This window comes from Pavona decussata, unplaced genomic scaffold (assembly GCF_977016875.1).
Source record: "Pavona decussata unplaced genomic scaffold, jaPavDecu1.1 SCAFFOLD_324, whole genome shotgun sequence".
Taxonomy (NCBI): Eukaryota; Metazoa; Cnidaria; class Anthozoa; order Scleractinia; family Agariciidae; genus Pavona; species Pavona decussata.
The window spans coordinates 1620452-1638869 of record NW_028145713.1 but is presented as its reverse complement, the minus strand read 5'-3'; the positions used below and the strand labels follow the sequence as shown (position 1 = coordinate 1638869).

At 37.6% G+C, this 18418-nt stretch overlaps 1 protein-coding gene across 3 annotated transcripts; it reads right to left on the bottom strand.

Annotated features, from left to right (window-relative positions):
- Positions 1–10613, bottom strand: LOC146453739 (pyroglutamylated RF-amide peptide receptor-like). 3 transcript variants are annotated; one of them, XM_085096367.1, is made up of 3 exons: positions 7547–7858; positions 5412–5547; positions 1–2647 (listed from the first exon to the last, which is right to left on the bottom strand). In XM_085096367.1, the coding sequence occupies exon 3, from the start codon at positions 2529–2531 to the stop codon at positions 1353–1355; it is 1179 nt and encodes a 392-aa protein (XP_084952493.1). In that variant the 5' UTR covers positions 2532–2647; positions 5412–5547; positions 7547–7858; the 3' UTR covers positions 1–1352. The 3 variants fall into 3 exon arrangements, with proteins under 3 accessions (XP_084952493.1, XP_084952494.1, XP_084952492.1); XM_085096368.1 differs by lacking the exons at positions 5412–5547; positions 7547–7858 and adding an exon at positions 10477–10613; XM_085096366.1 differs by lacking the exon at positions 5412–5547.
- Positions 10614–18418: the final 7805 nt, after the last annotated feature.

Here is an 18418-nt window from a genome sequence, read left to right as displayed (position 1 = left end):
TGGTTTGATGTAGTTTAAAAAGTCAAAGAAAAATGGTTACATTTTACAATTTGGCTAAAATGGCCCATGATGAAAGACAGAAAAGAAACATTTATATTCGTTCCCGGTTGTTCAAAGAGCAGATAACTCTATCCAGTGGATAAATCGCTATCCAGCGGATAAAATGTACTCCGCTAGATAAAGTTATCCACTCTTTAAACAACTGGGGCCCTGGTGGTAACCTGGTACCAAGTTCCGTGCATTCTAAGTGCCCCGTTTTCATTTTGCCGAAAACGCATCAAAAGGTTCGAGTCGGCGCTATCGTTTTCACAGCGTTTTCCCTCGTCCACACTAAAACGTTCTCATACGCTGATACGCTACTAGGAAGCGCTAAGACGGTAATCTACTCATGTGGCATATACAGGCGCCATGATGTTTGTTATTTGAATGGCATCGCGCGGCTTTTTCAAGAGCCTCGATCCGTTTTACGCTGTTCACCTCTAATATTCCACGGCTCCGTTTTCAAATGTCTCTACTCTGGAAAGCATTATATTTTCGAACGTATGCGTTTTACGACCAGTGTTTACGAACGTTTTAGTTGGACACAACGTCAAAAACGTTAAATAATGCATACGGATAGAAACGGAGACTTTGGAATGAAAAAGATTTCAAAGTGAAGACTTTCTAAAACGCATCGTTTTGAAAACGGTTAAATATTTTTAGCGTAGCCAAAGGAAAACGAAGACTTTTGCCGAAACGAAATCGGCTCCAGTTGAACTGTATCCCAGCATCCTCACATGCTCAATCCTGGGGCCAACTGAGTCTTTTGCATCGTTTCCGAGCGCTTTAGTGTGGACATGCTGGTGAAATTAAAACGAGACGAACAGGCTAGTGTGGACGAAAATAGCCACGTAGCTCCCACGAGTCTCCTGTAGCTCAGTAGTAGAGCATCCGAACTAGTAAATGGAAGCTCATAGGTTTTACTCCTGTTGAGAGAACTCAGATTTCTTTTTTTCGAGTATGCCTTTGTCACTAGCTGACTGAAAAATACATCTATTATTTATTCATCCGGGCCCAGTTGTTTCAAGCTCGATTAAGCTAATCCTGGATTAACGTGAACTTTGATTCGAATTTAATTGCTAATCAGTAAAAGATTCTCCCAAAAGATTTTAGTCCCTTAAATTTGACTTAAACTTCTCTTATACCATAAGCTTAAAATTAGCGTTTGAAAGGCATTTTTATAACAAGCGAGTTGAAAACCTCGGTTATTGATAAGTTTTAATCGAGGATTAGGGTCATTTGGCTTTCGAACAACTGGGCCCTGGCTTAAAGCGATAATCACATTTCTTTCGAGAAGGTATGACTCAAAATTCTCAAACTGCACTTTCTAACAGGACATTCACTCCAACCTTAAGGTGCTGAGCAGGTCTTCTAGAGCCAGAGTGATCAGTTGTGTTCCTTGAACACGATAGCGACCGGCTTTCGCCAATTTTGTTACGACTGATTACGTGAGAGCCTCGACGCTTTCCTTTGCATATACCAGCCAGCTCACGTCGAAAACTTGGTAAGAACAGAAAACAAATGAAAGGGTTTAGTGCACAGTATATGCCGGCCAGTATGATAGCTACAAAGTATACTATGTTAAAAGCATAGCTGCATTTAGGAAGAGTATCTGGGGCAATCAACTCAAGGAAAAAAATTACTGCGTATGGGGACCAGCAGGTTAAAAGCAATAACACTGTGGCTGCAGACAGATGAACCAATTTCGCGTTTCGTTTACGCCTTCGTTTTTCTCTCTTAATAACGATTCGGTGTCCTTCCATTTTGTCTTTTCGAAGGTTAATCAAGATAATAGGGTAAAGGACAGAAATGGCAGTCAGAGGTATGAGAAAAACTGTTACAATCAAAAAGATATTGTATCTAATAAACGTTGGCTTGTTATCCAAAATCCACGTGAGTCTGCATAATAGGACATTGTTCTCGCCTTTTACAAGTCCCATGGCGTAGAGATATGGCGTATGAATAGCCATGATCACAAGCCACGTCAAAATGATGAGGTGGCGGCGTATTGCTTGGAAGTGACGGACCTTCAAGGGGTGTACCACGGCGAGAAAACGTTCCACGGCGATGATCACCAGGGTTACGGTCGACACACCCAATGATATGTCACTTAAAAACGCGCACATCTTGCATAGAATCTTTCCTCCTAATCCGTGGACCTGGAAATTGGGGGAACCAACTATTTCACTGGTTAGCCAGCGGGGGAGTAGGAAGATTGCAGTCAGGAGATCGGAAGCTGCCATGTTAGCGATCAAGAGCATGAGTGGTTCCCTCATCCTTGAGAAAGCTGCGATCACGAGACTATTTGCTATCAAGGCTACGACCAGAGCGACCGCATAAATGGCAGCTCTTGCCACCCTCGCACCCGCAGGATCTCTTAATGCTGCAGTGCAGAGCAAAAGCGATGAATTGTTGCTGTTGCTGCTACTGTTGCTGTTTCCATCGAAAGGCTCCTGTAAGGTTCCCGAAGAGAAGTTAGCACTTTCACCCATGATATCTCTGCCGTTGGAATCTTCAAACAACGCTATACGGATCTTTCGCGATATCAGGGGTCTTTCTGCCTTTCCTTTATGCCACTAAGCAAGGGCTCACAGGTTTTCCTGTTGGCCTGCAAGAAAAGAGAATCGTTTACGTAACTTTTTACTGTCTCATCTAACTTATTGCCTTTTTTTCACTTGAGAAAGATGGACAAATACCAAATCTTTAATTCCATTGTTTTTGGACTGCTATAAAATACCACAGAATACCTATATAGCGATGATTTTCGGAGAAATCATTTTCGCAAAAGTAATCGTTAGTCCATTGCATTAATGAATAATTTTAATAAGGCGGCTGTCAACAATTTCCAGTACTTTCCGTCACTTCTACTCTAATGGGTCAATATTACCACTCTTTATCAGTTGATACAACAATAATGGTATGAAAAAAATGACTAATAATAATTGGCGAACAAGTTATGATCATTAACTTGACATAATAGGTTACCATAGCAACGGTATAATCTGTTATAAAAACACCCCTAATTTTATCTTTAAGTGATAATAACTCAGAAATAAGTTAGTTGACGCCTATTTTTTATTATGGAACTGTAAGTAGCATGTTCAAATACAATGAATTTATGAATGAATGAATGAATGAATGAATGAATGAATGAATGAATGAATGAATGAATGAATGAATGAATGAATGAATGAATGAATGAATGAATGAATGAATGAATGAATGAATGAATGAATGAATGAATGAATGAAAACTTTATTTAAGTGTCTATGTTTTTAGCTATAACCTAATGGGGGACACTGTAAAATAATATGTTAGATACCAAATACAAATCATAACTCTTTGCAAGGTTTAAAAAAATGTGAGAAGAGATTCAGAGCCACGTTAAATTTAACGAATGTGAAAAAGGTTTTCATACGGTAACTTTTTTCCATTACAAGTCAAAAGATCAAACTTAATTCAAATAGTTCGACAGAACTTTGCCTTCTCGTACCGCATTGGTGTAAGGTCAGGGATTATCGCTAAATTCAGGATTTGGGATAAACTGTCAAATGTTATCGTGCCTGCTAATACAGAAATATTTTCACAAAGTTTATGACTGCAGGAAAAGCAGAGATCTCAGTATGGGCGACTGGAATCCAGAAAGAAAATTGTGGATAGCGGGGCATTTTTAGAGATAATTAAGAAACAACCTCTCTTTTTAAGCAACAATCAGTCCCTAGAAAACCAAGCAAATTCCCTGTAGCTTGGCATTGATAACGAACGACAGGAGATCAAACCAGTCTGCTCTGTCAAGTTACCTATCGACTGTTTTTCAAAGCACTTGAAAGTGCTTAATTGTCAATCACTCGAGGTCCGCGCACCAATCAGGAAGAATTAGGTGAAGAAGTCGGAAAATGTATCGTGTTTCGCAATTTTTAGGTCCGTCCACTAGGGTTTCACCAATCTAACTTAGCCCAATATGTAGAATCGTTTGGGTTTAAACTCGCTTTTAATCACTTCTCTCGTATTCACTTTCACAAGAGGCGTCTAAGAGGTACTCTGAACACATGGAACTCTGAAATGCTTGTTTTTATACTGCAGCTGGTATATTAGTCAATATGATTCATGGTGGTTGCTAGGTAACAGTCAAAAAGTCAATCGATGTCAATAAATGAACTGCGGACGAAAGATCAAATAGAAGAAAGATCCTTGCAGTTAGTACTCCACTCAGTTAAGCAGTTGCGAAAAGAAAGCCTTGCTCATTATCTCCTGACACGAGGGCTAGGCTTATTTTCAAGAACTCACGGTCACGCAGGAACTCTCCGACACGCGCTCTCAAGCCGGTAAATGTATCCAAAAGACCAAATCGATAGTCGTCGCTAAACCATGATTCGTTAAAATTAACAATTATTCCACGAGCGTGCGTTGGAAATGAGCTGTTAGTATAATTACTTAGGTGATTATAGAGATTCTGTTGACCTCATAGGTAGAGGATATGCCTCATTTGCTACTCAAATCACCTGGTGCAAAGTGCAACGTATAATCACCTGACGCGAGATGATTAAAGAACAAACACTAATTTCAAAATGGCAGCTTAGCGATTTGTTGATGTTTCTGAGGAAGAAATAAATAAACGCAATTCCAAAAGGTACTAAGGATGCACCTAAGTCCGGGGTGACACTTTTTGAAGGGAAGATATGAACGTTTTGTCAATTGTAATAAAAGAAACCTTGTAAATTGCAGTGAAAATGTTGTCGATGTCGATACCAATGTTTGTATTTATAACTTTATTTAATCACGGAGAATCATCAGTTGAGCTAAAACTTAAAACTAAATACCCATTACAACTGTTCTGACTACCTGATTGCCGTTTGGGAATCCGATATGTCAGATAGTCGTTTAAAGTGCCCAACAGAGCCAGCGTTTTTTAAGTCTTGGGGCAAGTTATTCCACAGACGAGCCCCGCTATAGCAAAAGCTTCGTTTCAGGAAATTGGTTTTGGTTTGGGCAAAGAGAGTTTCCCTTCAAGACTTCTCAAGTTATAATCACCAACGTAGCGTCGAGTAAAATGAAAACAACAAATTAAATTCGCGCAAAATTTTCTTTAATAACAGAATGGTTTCAACAACAAAACGAATTTAAGACAGAATTTGAAAGCATGGAAGCCTAGTAAACGAGATGAATAAATGTCTTTCTAAGGTTTGCGTCTCAGTGAGGAGAAAAGATGGCAGCTTTTATCAGAAAATTAAGGAAACTAGTTTGTTATCGGTTCGAGAGGCTCTCGACCACCATCTAAGGTCACCCTTACAGCAAAAGCTATATTTTAATCTGGGACAACCGTAGACTTGTTTAGTGATGCTACTAAATTTTGAAGGACTTACAGTTCTTACCTGAAGCAGCTTATCTCCAAGGACGTCAATTTATAAACGTCCGTTAACCGGCGAAGCCATCAAAAAGGAATTGTACGACAAAGTGCTAGTTACGTCTTCCTCCAGTCTTACACTAAACAGCCTGGTTCATCTCCTTCTATTTTGGTAAAAGAGAGGGAGAAAACCAACATTCAAACGGCAGAGAACGGCTAAGAATACTGAAATTCTGCTTGAGGCAGGTGTAGTTTATCGATCCTTGATTAAGCATGCGATCGCCAACTGCGTGTCTCTGACATTTTTCGGACGGTTCTTGTTTTTCTCTGAAAATCACCTGAGTAATTATACTAAAACTAATTATTCGCCTCAGGCTCAGTAAATATTGGTGAATATTCCCCACGACATTCACAAATATTTACTTCGCCTTCGGTAAAAAGTTGTTAAATAGATAGCCAACGAGACGCGTAGCGCCGCGTTGGCTATAATCATCTCATATCCAACAAGCGCGAGTGGGAAAACATCAGTTACAAGATAAAAATTTAAAAATAAAACTGATTTACATGTTTGCCGTGTGGGAGTACGAGGAGGACAATTGGCGAGCTATCTCATTTCTAAAAATTAGTGAAAGATCTAATGGTTCTGACGTTAGATGGAAGGCTGTTCCACGAAGAACGATTAGGCTACGTATGTCTACACTATACCGGATAGCTCTTGTGCCGGCACCAAAAACATATATCGGATAGTGTTTTCGTTCACACACAAAACGCGGATTTCGGATTGATATTTGTTGCGCTGCTTCGGTCTTGAAAGTGGCATGAATCGTCACATCAGTATCGGATAGGTTTTCGTGACACAACAACAAGGAGCGAGGATTGGATTCTAGTGGAAAGATGGCGGCGGTTTTGGGCCACTTCTGTTCACACCAGACCGAAGTATTCTTCACAACGGCCTAAAATGCTATCTAGCATAGTGTAGACATAGCCTTAGAGCTTTAGTTTTCAATTGAGTGTCGAGAGTAATTTGGCTTTGGCTTTGGTTTTGCCTTACTAGACTCTATGATTGGTTAACAAAACTCGTGCCATTTTCTCAACCAATGGGAGCCAAACCAAAACCAATCGTGCTTGGAACGAACGCATTTTCCCGTGCTCGACGCAGGTTGCATGTACTTGCGTCGAGTTCTGATTGGCTGATTATGCTTTTATATCCGTTGTGATTGGAAAGAGAAATTACTTTGGTTTTGGTTTTACAACACTCAATTGAAAACCGCTCTATATACAGCTAAGCTAGTATGGGCTGAATGGACCATTTTGCTCACACTGTTTTTACGTGTATTCTCACTGACAGAATTGTAACACAACTCTTCGGTGTCTGTATAAACGTTATATAAGATAGGGACAATTGAAGACACTTCAAGCTTCTTGCTGCTTAATTTGATTCAAAAATAACTACCAACGTTCTGGAGTTGGCTTTGATTCACTGCGCTTAATTTCACAAAGGGGCTCGAGTTATCGAGGCCGGGTACAGTTACAAATAAAATGACGAGAACGGCTAAAAAACGCACTTCGAGGTAGCAGGAGGTTCGAGATATCCAGGGTTCAAGTTATCGAGGAAAAAAATACAGTAAATATTTGAAGGGTACAATTTGAGGGTTCGACTTACAACTGCATTGTCTCTTCTAGTTTAGCAAGCTATTATTATTTTTTTTGTTTTTAGCGTCCCCAATTGGTATGTTAAAAAGGCTAAAAGTTGAATTAATAAAGTTGTTTCATTGATTAAAATGTTTGTTTCTGTTTTGAGACTGACTAGCTAGAAGTAGAGAAAGAAGCGGGGATTTTTGCCGCACCTTATTTTACTATTTCTTATCACAAAGCAATGAGAGAGGATCCTGTACAACGCACAGTATGATCTGTCAGAGGTAATGATACGAAACTTTGCCAAGTTAGCACAATATCTACATTGAAATAAAGTGAACTGAAACAGTGTGAAAACAGTAGCACTAAATTAAAATGCTTGAAGACGAATGAAGTTGGCGTTACTAGTCACCATAACTTCAGAAATTGGCCTTATCGCATATACCGTGAAACATCAAGCTTACAATTTCCCAAAATCTACAAGAACACCCTCTGAATGTTTTAATTGGAACTCTACGAAGCCATTACCTTGATTCCTAGGAAAGTTTAACCTCGTTCTTGGCCACCTTTGGCTTGTTCCGGCTTCACTCACCGAAAACAAAAGGACGTAAACTAAAATTAAACTTTCCGCTTTATGCCGAAACTTATTTTAGTGGACAAGGACTGACGCGTGTTAGCGGCCTGCTGAAAAAATATTTTATTCAATGTTCAAGGCCAGCTTTGAGTCAATAATACACAAAAGGTAACGTAATAGGATCAATAATTGTAATAGGTACAACTACGTTAAGGTTGCTTAAAAGCTTTTTAAGTGAGAGCATCCTACTGCTAACGTAAGGTCATTGGGTTCAATTGATTCCCGACGCTGACTTCTGCCTTAGTGTTCTCATTTTCTTGTCAAATTGAATATTGTTTGCTAAGGGACGCCTGTCTTCTGACGCGTTGTCACAAATTAATCAGATCTTAAGTAAACGTGACTTTTAATGACTTGATGGACGTGCATCAAGTTATCAAGTTATCGGCTTAAAACTGGCATCGAAGTCTTTAAGCGCACAGTCAGGAACGCGTAGCTTTTGAACGTCCTCATGTATAAAACTACCGATATCGAACAGTGGACGTCTGGAACAATCTCAGCCTCACCTTACAAACTTTGGATACTATTTCTCCTTCTTTCAAATTTCATGGTTTATTTAGGTGAATCAGTTCGGAAGGCCTCAATCGCCTCAGAAATTCAGATTTAGTTATAAAGAAAATCTAAAGTTTTCTTCGACAAAATGTCAACTAAAAATTTCGTAACACTGTAAAACTATTCCTTTCGTTTTCGAAGGAACAAACAGTGTCCTTAAAAAGGCTGGAAAAGCTCGGCTCGCATTTTCGTAAAGCCAACAACAGCTAGTAAATTCGGGGAACAAGATTCTGTTCCTTAAAGCTCTCTGAAACTGAAATTATTAGCTAATGCATTCGAACGAACAAATCAAATTGTATTAGCTTACATTATTAGCGGGGCGCGCGCGCAGAGCCCCATAGCTAAGAGAAATTGGCCTGAAGCAGTGAATGCGAAAAAGTTTGGTTTTGGTTATGGCGTCATTCTGCGACCGTTCGTACGTCCGTACGTACGCCCGTCCATGTAAGCCATTTTGAAATGCCACACTCAAGTTAACCCTGCTTCGTCGGGAAGTTGCGTGGTCGGCTGCGTTTTTAGACAAATAAACGGAAAATTTCAAGAAACCTACAAATTCGTGTACTCATTGAATATGTCGACAAACGTGGAAAGAAGAGTAAGGAAGAGAGAAAAAAAACGTGACAGCGACTTCATTTTCATCAAAACAAAGCTGACATTTACTCGCTTGATTGTGCGAATTTTCAAATATAGTTGTTAGTTTCAATATCTCTGTACTGCTTGCTATGAAATATCACAGTTTTTTTTTCACTTATTACTCCAGAATATGTTTAAAGCTTGTTTAATCATTAGTCTAGCCTTGTTCTCCACACGCACGGCTTTCTTGATAATCAATCAAATTTAACTAGAGAGTAATAGTGCAACGGAGAGCGCGTAGACTGTTCGCAGAACCATTCGCCTCGATCATCTTAAAAACTAAAAAAAAAAAAAAAAAAAAAAACAAGTTATTCACCTTGGCCGGTCCGTATAGGGAAAATCTGTGTCCTCGGCCGGTGTCAATAACAAACATTTATGTTGGGCGTGACGCCACAAATTTACGCCTTGTTTACAATTCCAGCGGCATCAGCTAGGCACTTGTACCCTTCTTTTATAGCAGGCTTTGTTGCCCGGCCGTGCAACAAGTTTCTTTGTGTTTCTGCTCAGTGTATTGATTATGCAGTGGTCCGGATCAGTTAATCCAGCAAACAAAGTTCTGTGCCAATTTCATTTTGAGCGTGAAGAACACTATCATAACTCGATAAATAGCCGGTCCCGTCCTGAATGTTTACCTTCAGTGTACACAATGTTTTGATATTTTTTAGACACCCGCAGCTCTACATAATCATGCAGCTTAGAATGTCAAATCTATTGAAATGATTGTTTTGGATTTAAGGTGATACATATACCTTGCTCCCCTGCATAACATTTTACATTGTAATTGTTCTGATTGTTGCTAATTTTTTTGCTACTATGCACTAAAAATATATTAAGTCCAGAAAGGATGAGGAATTTGCAAGGTTATTACGTTAATACGGAAACCATAGGTAGAAATGCTATTTAAAAGTAATTTTGGAGCTCCGCTTTTAGGCTTGACTAAATATATACAATGTATAAATATTATGCCTTTGAAAGGGCACAAGACGATCTATGTTAAGTGTTTTGCTCAGATAAATGTTCTTGTTGAATAACCTGATTAACGGCGGACGTAAAAACAGCGACTGATCGCAACTATTTAACTTTTTTACTTTTAAATAATTATTCTAGAAATTTTTTGCATTTCATTTTTAAAATTAGAATTGTTATAAATTGCAATTAATGTTGGCGTATTGTCACTGAAAGCCGTCAAAGTTAAAGTGTTGTATTGTTATTACGGTACCCCAGAACTAAAGCAGCGACCACGGCGACGGCGAAGACAACGAGAACGCCACAAAACGAAAGGTTTCACGAGCAGATGTATTTGGTGCATTTCTCTGCCGTCCCCACAAAACAACTACGTAAACAGACCAAATTTAAAGTTTCACAAGCGGGAGGTGAGACACGACAATAAATGAATTGAACTCGAATCGAACGCCGTTGTTAGTAATTTAGTTCCTGGATAATTCGCTCACATTCAACAAGTTGAATGAGTTGGAATTAGAGCGAACTATATTGTAGCTCCAATAACATCAATTTCTATTTTCAAGTTACGTTTTCGTTTGGGTTGGTGTTCCCGTCACGGTCGTTGCTTAACATATGCGATCGAGTTTTATCGGTAAGCCTTCATATCAAAGGTCTAAAAACATAATAAACATTGGCTACCTACCAATCAACGAAAGGACATGGAACCATAGTCTACTAAAATCGTGCTTTAAAGCCTTGTACATGCTTGAAAACTGGGCGAAGAACCTTAAACTAGCAACACATAAGCCCAAGAGCACTGTGGTCGAATAACCTAGTAACAAGATTGACAGTCGCGTGCGATACAATGGGAAATTTCAGGACAATGCGGCTCGGCTCTTTGACAACCTCCAAGAAATTACTAGAACGCGCAAAATTAAAAATACAATACCTTTGCTCAGACTGTCCAAGATGTTCTTGAGAAACAGACTCGTTAACCTATAGTAAGCTAGATCGAACCTTTTAAACCTGTTTATAATAGAATTCTTTTTATTTTTTTCCTTTTTACTTTAGTGTGCTTATCTGTTTCTTCAACGTATTGCACTGTACTCTTTCAATGTAGTTTCTGTTATGTAGTTAGGTAATTTAACGAAGACTTGAAGAGCCACCAATCAGAGGATCTGTTTAATAAGCCGTCAATATTATTACCATTGTATAGCAGTTAAAACGTCTGAATGCTATATACAGTTAAAAAGCATCACGAGGCGCTAACGCAGCGTAACCCGGGGCTATAAAGTAAATAAAAAACTAATTACAACTAACGACAAAGAAGAGATCAAGTAAAACTTAAAAGATGTCTTTCTCAAGTAAAAAGGCCTCACTGGCGACTGAGTCCGCGAGTGCTCGCTTCGCGACTTTAAAGGCTGGTTTCCATATGATCGCGGATCGCAGATCGCAATAAGGTCTGCGATCGTCTGCAATCATATGGAGATAGAACATGGTGCTATCTTCTGCGATCGTCTGCGATCGCGATCGCAGGATCGCAGACGATAGCAGAAGTAGTTTCCATATGATCGCAGACGATTGCAGACCTTATTGCGATCTGCGATCTGCGATCCGCGATCATATGGAAACCAGCCTTAAACGTGCGAGCAATGTTTTGAGTTCCTGAGAGGCACTCCTTTTGCATCTTCCTGAGTACATCTTTAGCTCTGTTGCCCACCAACTTCTGTAACGTATCGTTTCAAAATCATACAAAATCAAACAAAATTTCTAGATTCACTCGTCAAGAGACACCGAATCGTCTTGCCAAAAGGCTCGACAGCCTGCAAAGCGTATCAAACACTTTTTTGGATATGCACAGGTGCTCTCACTGAACTTGGCTTGCTTTCGTTGGGAACGAAAATCTTATCAGAGCTGATAACACGCCCCGCCCTACTCGCCGCCATTACTCGCCTTTTATTATTATTATTATTATTATTATTATTATTATTGTTATTATTATTATTATTATAACTATTATTAATTTTCGTTATTTTAGTTTTTTTTTCTAATGACCGATATTATCCGCATATATTTTTAATTAGAGTTATTTTTCTTTAAGGACTTTATTTTTATTTCCGAATATTTTTTAGTCAGAATACGATCATGATATGTTTTTTATATTACAAATAAGAATATTATTGTAACTTTGTGACATTTGTTTTTTTTTTTTTCATTAAAAAAAGGTGCTTGAAAATATCTCTGTTGTGCTTGAAAGTAGTCTCTTTTTTAATCGAAATAAATTGCAAATAGGTTATAATAGTTCTTTTTTCTACTTTTAACTTTTAAATAGCAATTTGCTTGGAATATTTTAAATAATCAACATATTCCAAGCAAATTGCCATTTACAAGTTAAAAGTAGGAAAAAAGAATTATTAAAACCTATTTACAATTCATTTCGATTGAAAAAAAGACTATTTTCAAGCACAATGTTTTTTAAAGAAAAAACAAATGTAACAAAGTTTAAATTTTCTGCAGTTTAAATGTCAATGTCCGCGTTATTTTTTCTTCTATACTTCTTTTTCTTCTGCTTCTTCTTCTTCTTCTTCTTGTTCTTCTTCGTCTTCTTCTTCTTCTTCTTCTTAATTTTATTATATTATTATTATTATTATTATTATTACGTGTAATAAAGTGGCTAAAGCCGTTAAACAGTGCTCAATACACTTTTAAAGTGTAAAGCTTTGAATAAGAAGATATAACGAAGAGACAAAATTCTCTGTTACTCCGAGTTTCGTGCTCACGCCTGAGCACGAAACTCGTGAACACGAAACTCGGAGTAACAGAGAATTTTGTCTCTTCGTTATATCTTCTTCTTCTTCTTCTTCTTCTTCTTCTTCTTCTTCTTCTTCTTATTATTATTATTATTATTAATTTTATTATTATCAGTACTACAAGATTATTATGACAAGCTATCAAGCACGTGTATATTATATACGTGCCTACCAGTCAGATATCATTTTCCTTCCAGGCGACATATCTCGTATTGTACATGCAGTCAAATTTCCGTGTTTCACAATCAGCCCACAAAATTATCTTACGGATAAAAACAATTAGATCATTTAACATCAATATTGCTCATATTTGTTCCTCAGTTAGTGCGTTATCGTCTTAAAAAATCGACTAAGTGATTGAAACGTTTACTTTAAGAAAAAGATTCGGTTTATCAGTAAGATGCACACTTCCTCAGTACTAATCAGACGAAGGAAGCTAAAACTAGGAGCTTTTTCTTTTTAATCGGAAGGCCATCGTCTCAAATTTCTTTCGTTAACTAAAGCTCTGTCTTCGCATTTACGTGTATTTACTTGAAGGGTGGACATAAATTATAATTTAAAAAGTTGGGTTTGAAATTCTGAATACATTGATTAGATATTTAGCATATGCCTTAGTCTAATTTAGCTTTAGATTTTATTAATTCTTTACTGGTTGAAGACTTGTAATTTTAGATTTTATTGATTCATTTTTGTTGTAGATTTTTTTGATTTGTAGATACACGTACATTTTATGAAACGAGCCTCTTTAGGTTGACTATGTTACGCGTCTAAATTAATTTGATTGATTGTTGAACGATTGATTGAATAATGCGGATCACTTGAATGAAAGCTTTTAAATAAAACCGTTTATTACGTTGTACAAGGTGGCTTGAACTTTTCAGTCTGTATAAATATAAGGTCAAATCAAATTAAAGCTAAAGAACAGAGCTTTTATTCGGAGATGTTTATTCTGTAACTTAAGACAAAGCGCTCGGCTCTAACGTTGGAGTCTCTTAAAGTGCGACCGTTCAAATTGAAGTAACTGAGGACTAGATTAATTTATTTCTGTTATAGGGACAAAAAAATGCCTGGATTTAAATAGAAGTTTACTGATCAGTCTCATGACTTTCCTTTGTCGTGTTTCATTTTGCGCGCTGTACAAAGCTGAGTGTCTGTTAATGGTTTTCATACATGAACGACAAGATGCTGGATTTTTTTTTTGTTTTTTAGTTTGTCACGTAGGGGGAAGGTATGAAAGAGCAGTTGGATACGGTTTGATTACCGTTTAGCGATAATTATCACTAACTAAACTCAGATAAAGCTTTGCATTGTTGAGCAATACTTCTTATGTGTTTTCCTATGTACGTGTTTATCTCAATGAAACGTCAGTCACGATGTAAATAGTAACTCGATTCAGCAAACAACGCTAATAGCGTCTTCAGAAACGTTTCCGCTCGCGCCGTTAAACGGCGTGAGTAGTTAGATATTTGGGTGTATGAGCCCACTTTTCAAAAAAATGATAAAAAATCCCATACAAATCCTTATAAACCCCAATAACTACATAAAATACTATTTCAGCCTTTGAATTCAACAATGAACTCCTGCAACGGAGACGTCAAAAACCTAAAAACCTAAATTTAGCTTTTGACCTAAAAACCTAAATTTAGCTTTTGACCTAAAACCTAAATTCTCACTTTCATAAATGACACCAAACTCACAAACAATCATCGATTAAATCCAACCAACTCATCAATCGCTGATTTGAATGATGAATACAATATTTTTGAACACTAATTTGGATAAAAAAATAATCATTATGGTTGTTGTGTGACTGGATGCCGTTACTGTCACGCGTGACGTTGTGTGACTTGTCACGAAAATGGACAAAACCCTGAACGTGGGGTGCTCGGTTGGCTGTTTACTTGCCTGGCCCCAGCCAGGTCTTTTTCCCGCCGCTGACAAGGCGGCTGTCCCTTTCCCAGTTTACCTCTGGGACCGAGGTTGAGTCCTGGGACGAACTCTGAGCACCCCGCTGTAAACCAGTAGGGCCTGAGCGGGCTCACCCTGGAGGTACCGTCTACTGGAAGACATCCCACACTACTCAGTAATTCACCATCTGCACAAGCCGTCAAACAGGTTTCAGTCAGCGGCCAACTGACACCACCCTAAGCTTCACCAGAGTTTGTGAACTAATATAACAATGGCCCGATTACCTATATATTACACTCAGTTCTGAAATTTTTACACTTGTGGTGCTATTTTTCTGTATATTGCGTAATATTGCTTGATTTGGATTAGCACGCATGCGCTTTCATGCACACAACCCAAAGCGGACTGGACACTAGTTTGTTAACACACGTGTCGGCCATTTTGTTGCCATTTTGCGAAGAGGTTGTATTTTAATGTTTATGGCTCCTGTTTTGGGATTTTTGAACATTTATTTCTCCACTTTCATCGTTCTGATGTTTGTAGACGCTTTTTGAGGTAAGAATATCATTTATCTTGCACACAACAATAGATTTTTTTATTGAATCGACTCGCTATCGAATATTCGTGAAACCGTGACTGTATGATAGAATGAGCTTATTTATTTTTTACACATCGACCAAATCCTTGATTGGAATCCAAGAATTGAATTCATCACTGTATCCTTTCCACTTTACCAAAGCTTGTTTCTTCTTGTAATCTCTCCTGATGACTTTATCGATTCTGAATATCTCCTGTTGGGCTTTTAATAATTCTGGTTCATAAAAGCTGCCTTGTATCTTTTCATTATTGAGATCTTTCAGTTTATAAGTGATTGGATTCGTGTATTGTATTTTATCGATAATGAAGACCTCTTCTGACCAGTTTTCTGTATAACCTCGATCAAACAGCTTTCTTTTAAACTTTGATATTCTAACCTTATCACCGACTTTAAATTTTGGTAAAGATGACGATTGTGTTAAATTGCCAAATAGATTGAAGTAAACAGTCCCTTCATTCTTTTTCTTGGATGCTTCTGTCGGTGTCATTTTTATTGAACTGTGTTTAGTGTTATTATACTGCTTTAATATTTTAGGCAAAATATCCAGATACATTGTATTGCCTTGGGCAGTGAATCGTTTCCACATTTTATTTTTAATCGTCCGGTTCCACCTTTCCACCACTGAGGACTTTTCTTCATTTTCAGTCGAATACAGTGTAATGTTATGTTTATTGAGCAAGTCTTTGAAATGTTTGTTGTAGAACTCTGAGCCTTTATCAGTCCACAGATACTTTGGTTTTCGACCCTCTTTGAATATGCTTTGAAATGCTTTAGTTATAGTTTCACCTTTTTTATCTTTTAATGGAACAATCCAGCCGTATTTGCTGAAAACATCTATAGTCGTGAGAAGATACCTATTACCTTTATTCCATTTACTGAATTGTTGCATTTCAACAAGGTCAGCAGCCCATATTTCATCAATATTATTTACAATAACACGCCGCCGAGTAAAGTTACGTCTTATGGGTTTATGCAGCTCATTAGCTAATTTTTCTTGCCAGTTTTCCTCTTTACCCGACGGCTTTTGACGTTTTTTGGAACCCCAAGTCCCAATTTTGATTTTGTATTTATTGCATTTCTTGCCAACCAATGTCCCCATTGTCGTTCGGAATATGGAACAGCATCCAATGACTTTACCATCTTTTTGTCAGCTTTTAATTTACATTTTTTTATCATCTTTGCAGACTGAATAATCAACATCATGTTGCATGGCTATTGCATCTGTTTTGCCTGTTGGTTTATCATATATTTCCAATATTTGTCCAGTTGTTGGATTCCATTTGACTTGATTTTCCAAATCATTGTATGGACCAGTGTATTTGTGTCCAGGTAATACCCATCCAGATTTTGGACGCGGTAATTTACCAATCATTTTGTGTATATCAATTGAACCACCGCTTTTGGGTCGTCCTTTGATTCCCTTTTCATATTCATCCCAATTTGGTGGGTGCCAACCAATTGAATCATAGCTTGAGCATTTCGGTGTGTTGTGAAATTTGCTTCCAATTTTTACCATGCTTTCACATGGATAATTTTTGTATTTTTCTAATGTCTTTTTTCCAGCCTTGCCAGACCAAAATTGACTCGATAATATGCCAGTGTCTGTGCTAAATACACTTTTGGCAATGTCACCGGATTTGTATCTATCAAAGACTTCATTTGTTGATGGAATTAATGTTCCAACAACATCCATTGACTTCGACGCAACCTTACCTGGTGTGCCAAATTGTTCTAAAATTGTATCTAAATTACCACCATCAAGTTCTTTTCGGTCAGTTTTGTACCTTCTTTTTGGTCTTACTTTGGTTGATAATTTATCAAACATCTCTGATCCAGTCTTTTGAACAAAAGGTGTTGCTTTAGAGATAGCATAATCAATAGCTTTTTTCTGCAATTTGGGGTTTCTTAATGCTTCAGACCCATAATATCGTCCCATTTCAACAGCTTTCTTTCCCATCCATGGTATTGCATGTTGAATTAACATATCAGCACCAGTTGATGCTAAAGTATCCATTATGCCCCCCCCTTCAGAGGGGCTATTTAGTTTCCCTGTTTTTTAACAAATTTGGTTTTAGTTATCCCACATTCAGCACATGTACAGAAGAACATAAGCCGACCATTTTTGGCTTGCTTGTAACCTGAAGGCTGAACACATTCAGTTTCTTTCTTTTGTTTAACACAATATGATTTGACCATTTTATATCACTATATTAGATTAATTATCATCAGAGTCAGACTCAGAATCTGTTACCAATGTACACCATAAACATAATTTTCCTGAAAATTCTGTGTATTCATCACACTCTTCACAATATCTTATATCAACCATTATACAAACTAATTAGATAATTTTTTAAAATATTGGATTATAAAATTATGATTGACACTTTGATTGTTCATGTCAAAATGTGCATTGTGGATTGTTTTCAATATACTTGTACCCTTTTGTCTCTCAAATAAATAATACAAACACCAATAGCCACACAATACTGAATCTCTTTCCTGGATTTCATCACCTGAATACATTAATCGTTTGCCACTTGTTGACATGAATTGCATAATTTCTTTTGGCATAATTAACCCAAAACTATCAAAATATTCTACATATTTGTCTCCGTTTCGATACGCAACCCAATGTGTACCTGGTCCAATCTGTGAATCCAGGTTAATGATACCAACTTCATCTTTTTTCATCTTTTGTGGTAGATTATCTCTGCTGTAAATGCCTCTGAAGTGTTTTATTTTGAGTTTTTTGACCCAGTCAATGAGTTCAAAGTTACTGAGTGGTTTATTTATGAATTTCACAGAATGTCTCCGATTAATGGAATCCCCTTGAATGGACTGTTTTTGCCTAACAACAGACCTTTTCCTTTTTTGGTTTTTTTTTTCCCTTTACCATACTGATCCCATGTACCGAAAAATGGAGGCGGTCTATAATTAAGTGGTAGGACCAAACCACCATCTTTTTTGGTTGTGTTTGGAACAAAAACTGGGACCGATCTTCTGGATCTACTTCTATCCACCTGCAAGCCTTTACCCATTAATGCATTCAAAACCATTGGAATGCCAATTGAAGCCAATAATGTCCCCAAAAAACCTCCTGATTGTGTCTTAGTTGGTTTAATTACAATCTGTCCACCAGTATGTATTGCATTGACAATTTGCTTCTTTTGTGCTTCAGTGAGCCAATCTTTGTATTTTATTAATTGATCAATTTTATTTTGAGGAATGAGGAAACCACCAAATATTTTATTGACTCCCACATTTGCAAGCCCAGAAAGTGCTCCAGTAGCTAATGGTCCAACTGCTTTCGTTGCCATTGGTAGTAA

Coding starts and splice junctions, on each gene's coding strand:
- LOC146453739 (XM_085096368.1), bottom strand. CDS start 2,531: ATGGGTGAAAGTGCTAACTTCTCTTCGGGAACCTTACAGGAGCCTTTC.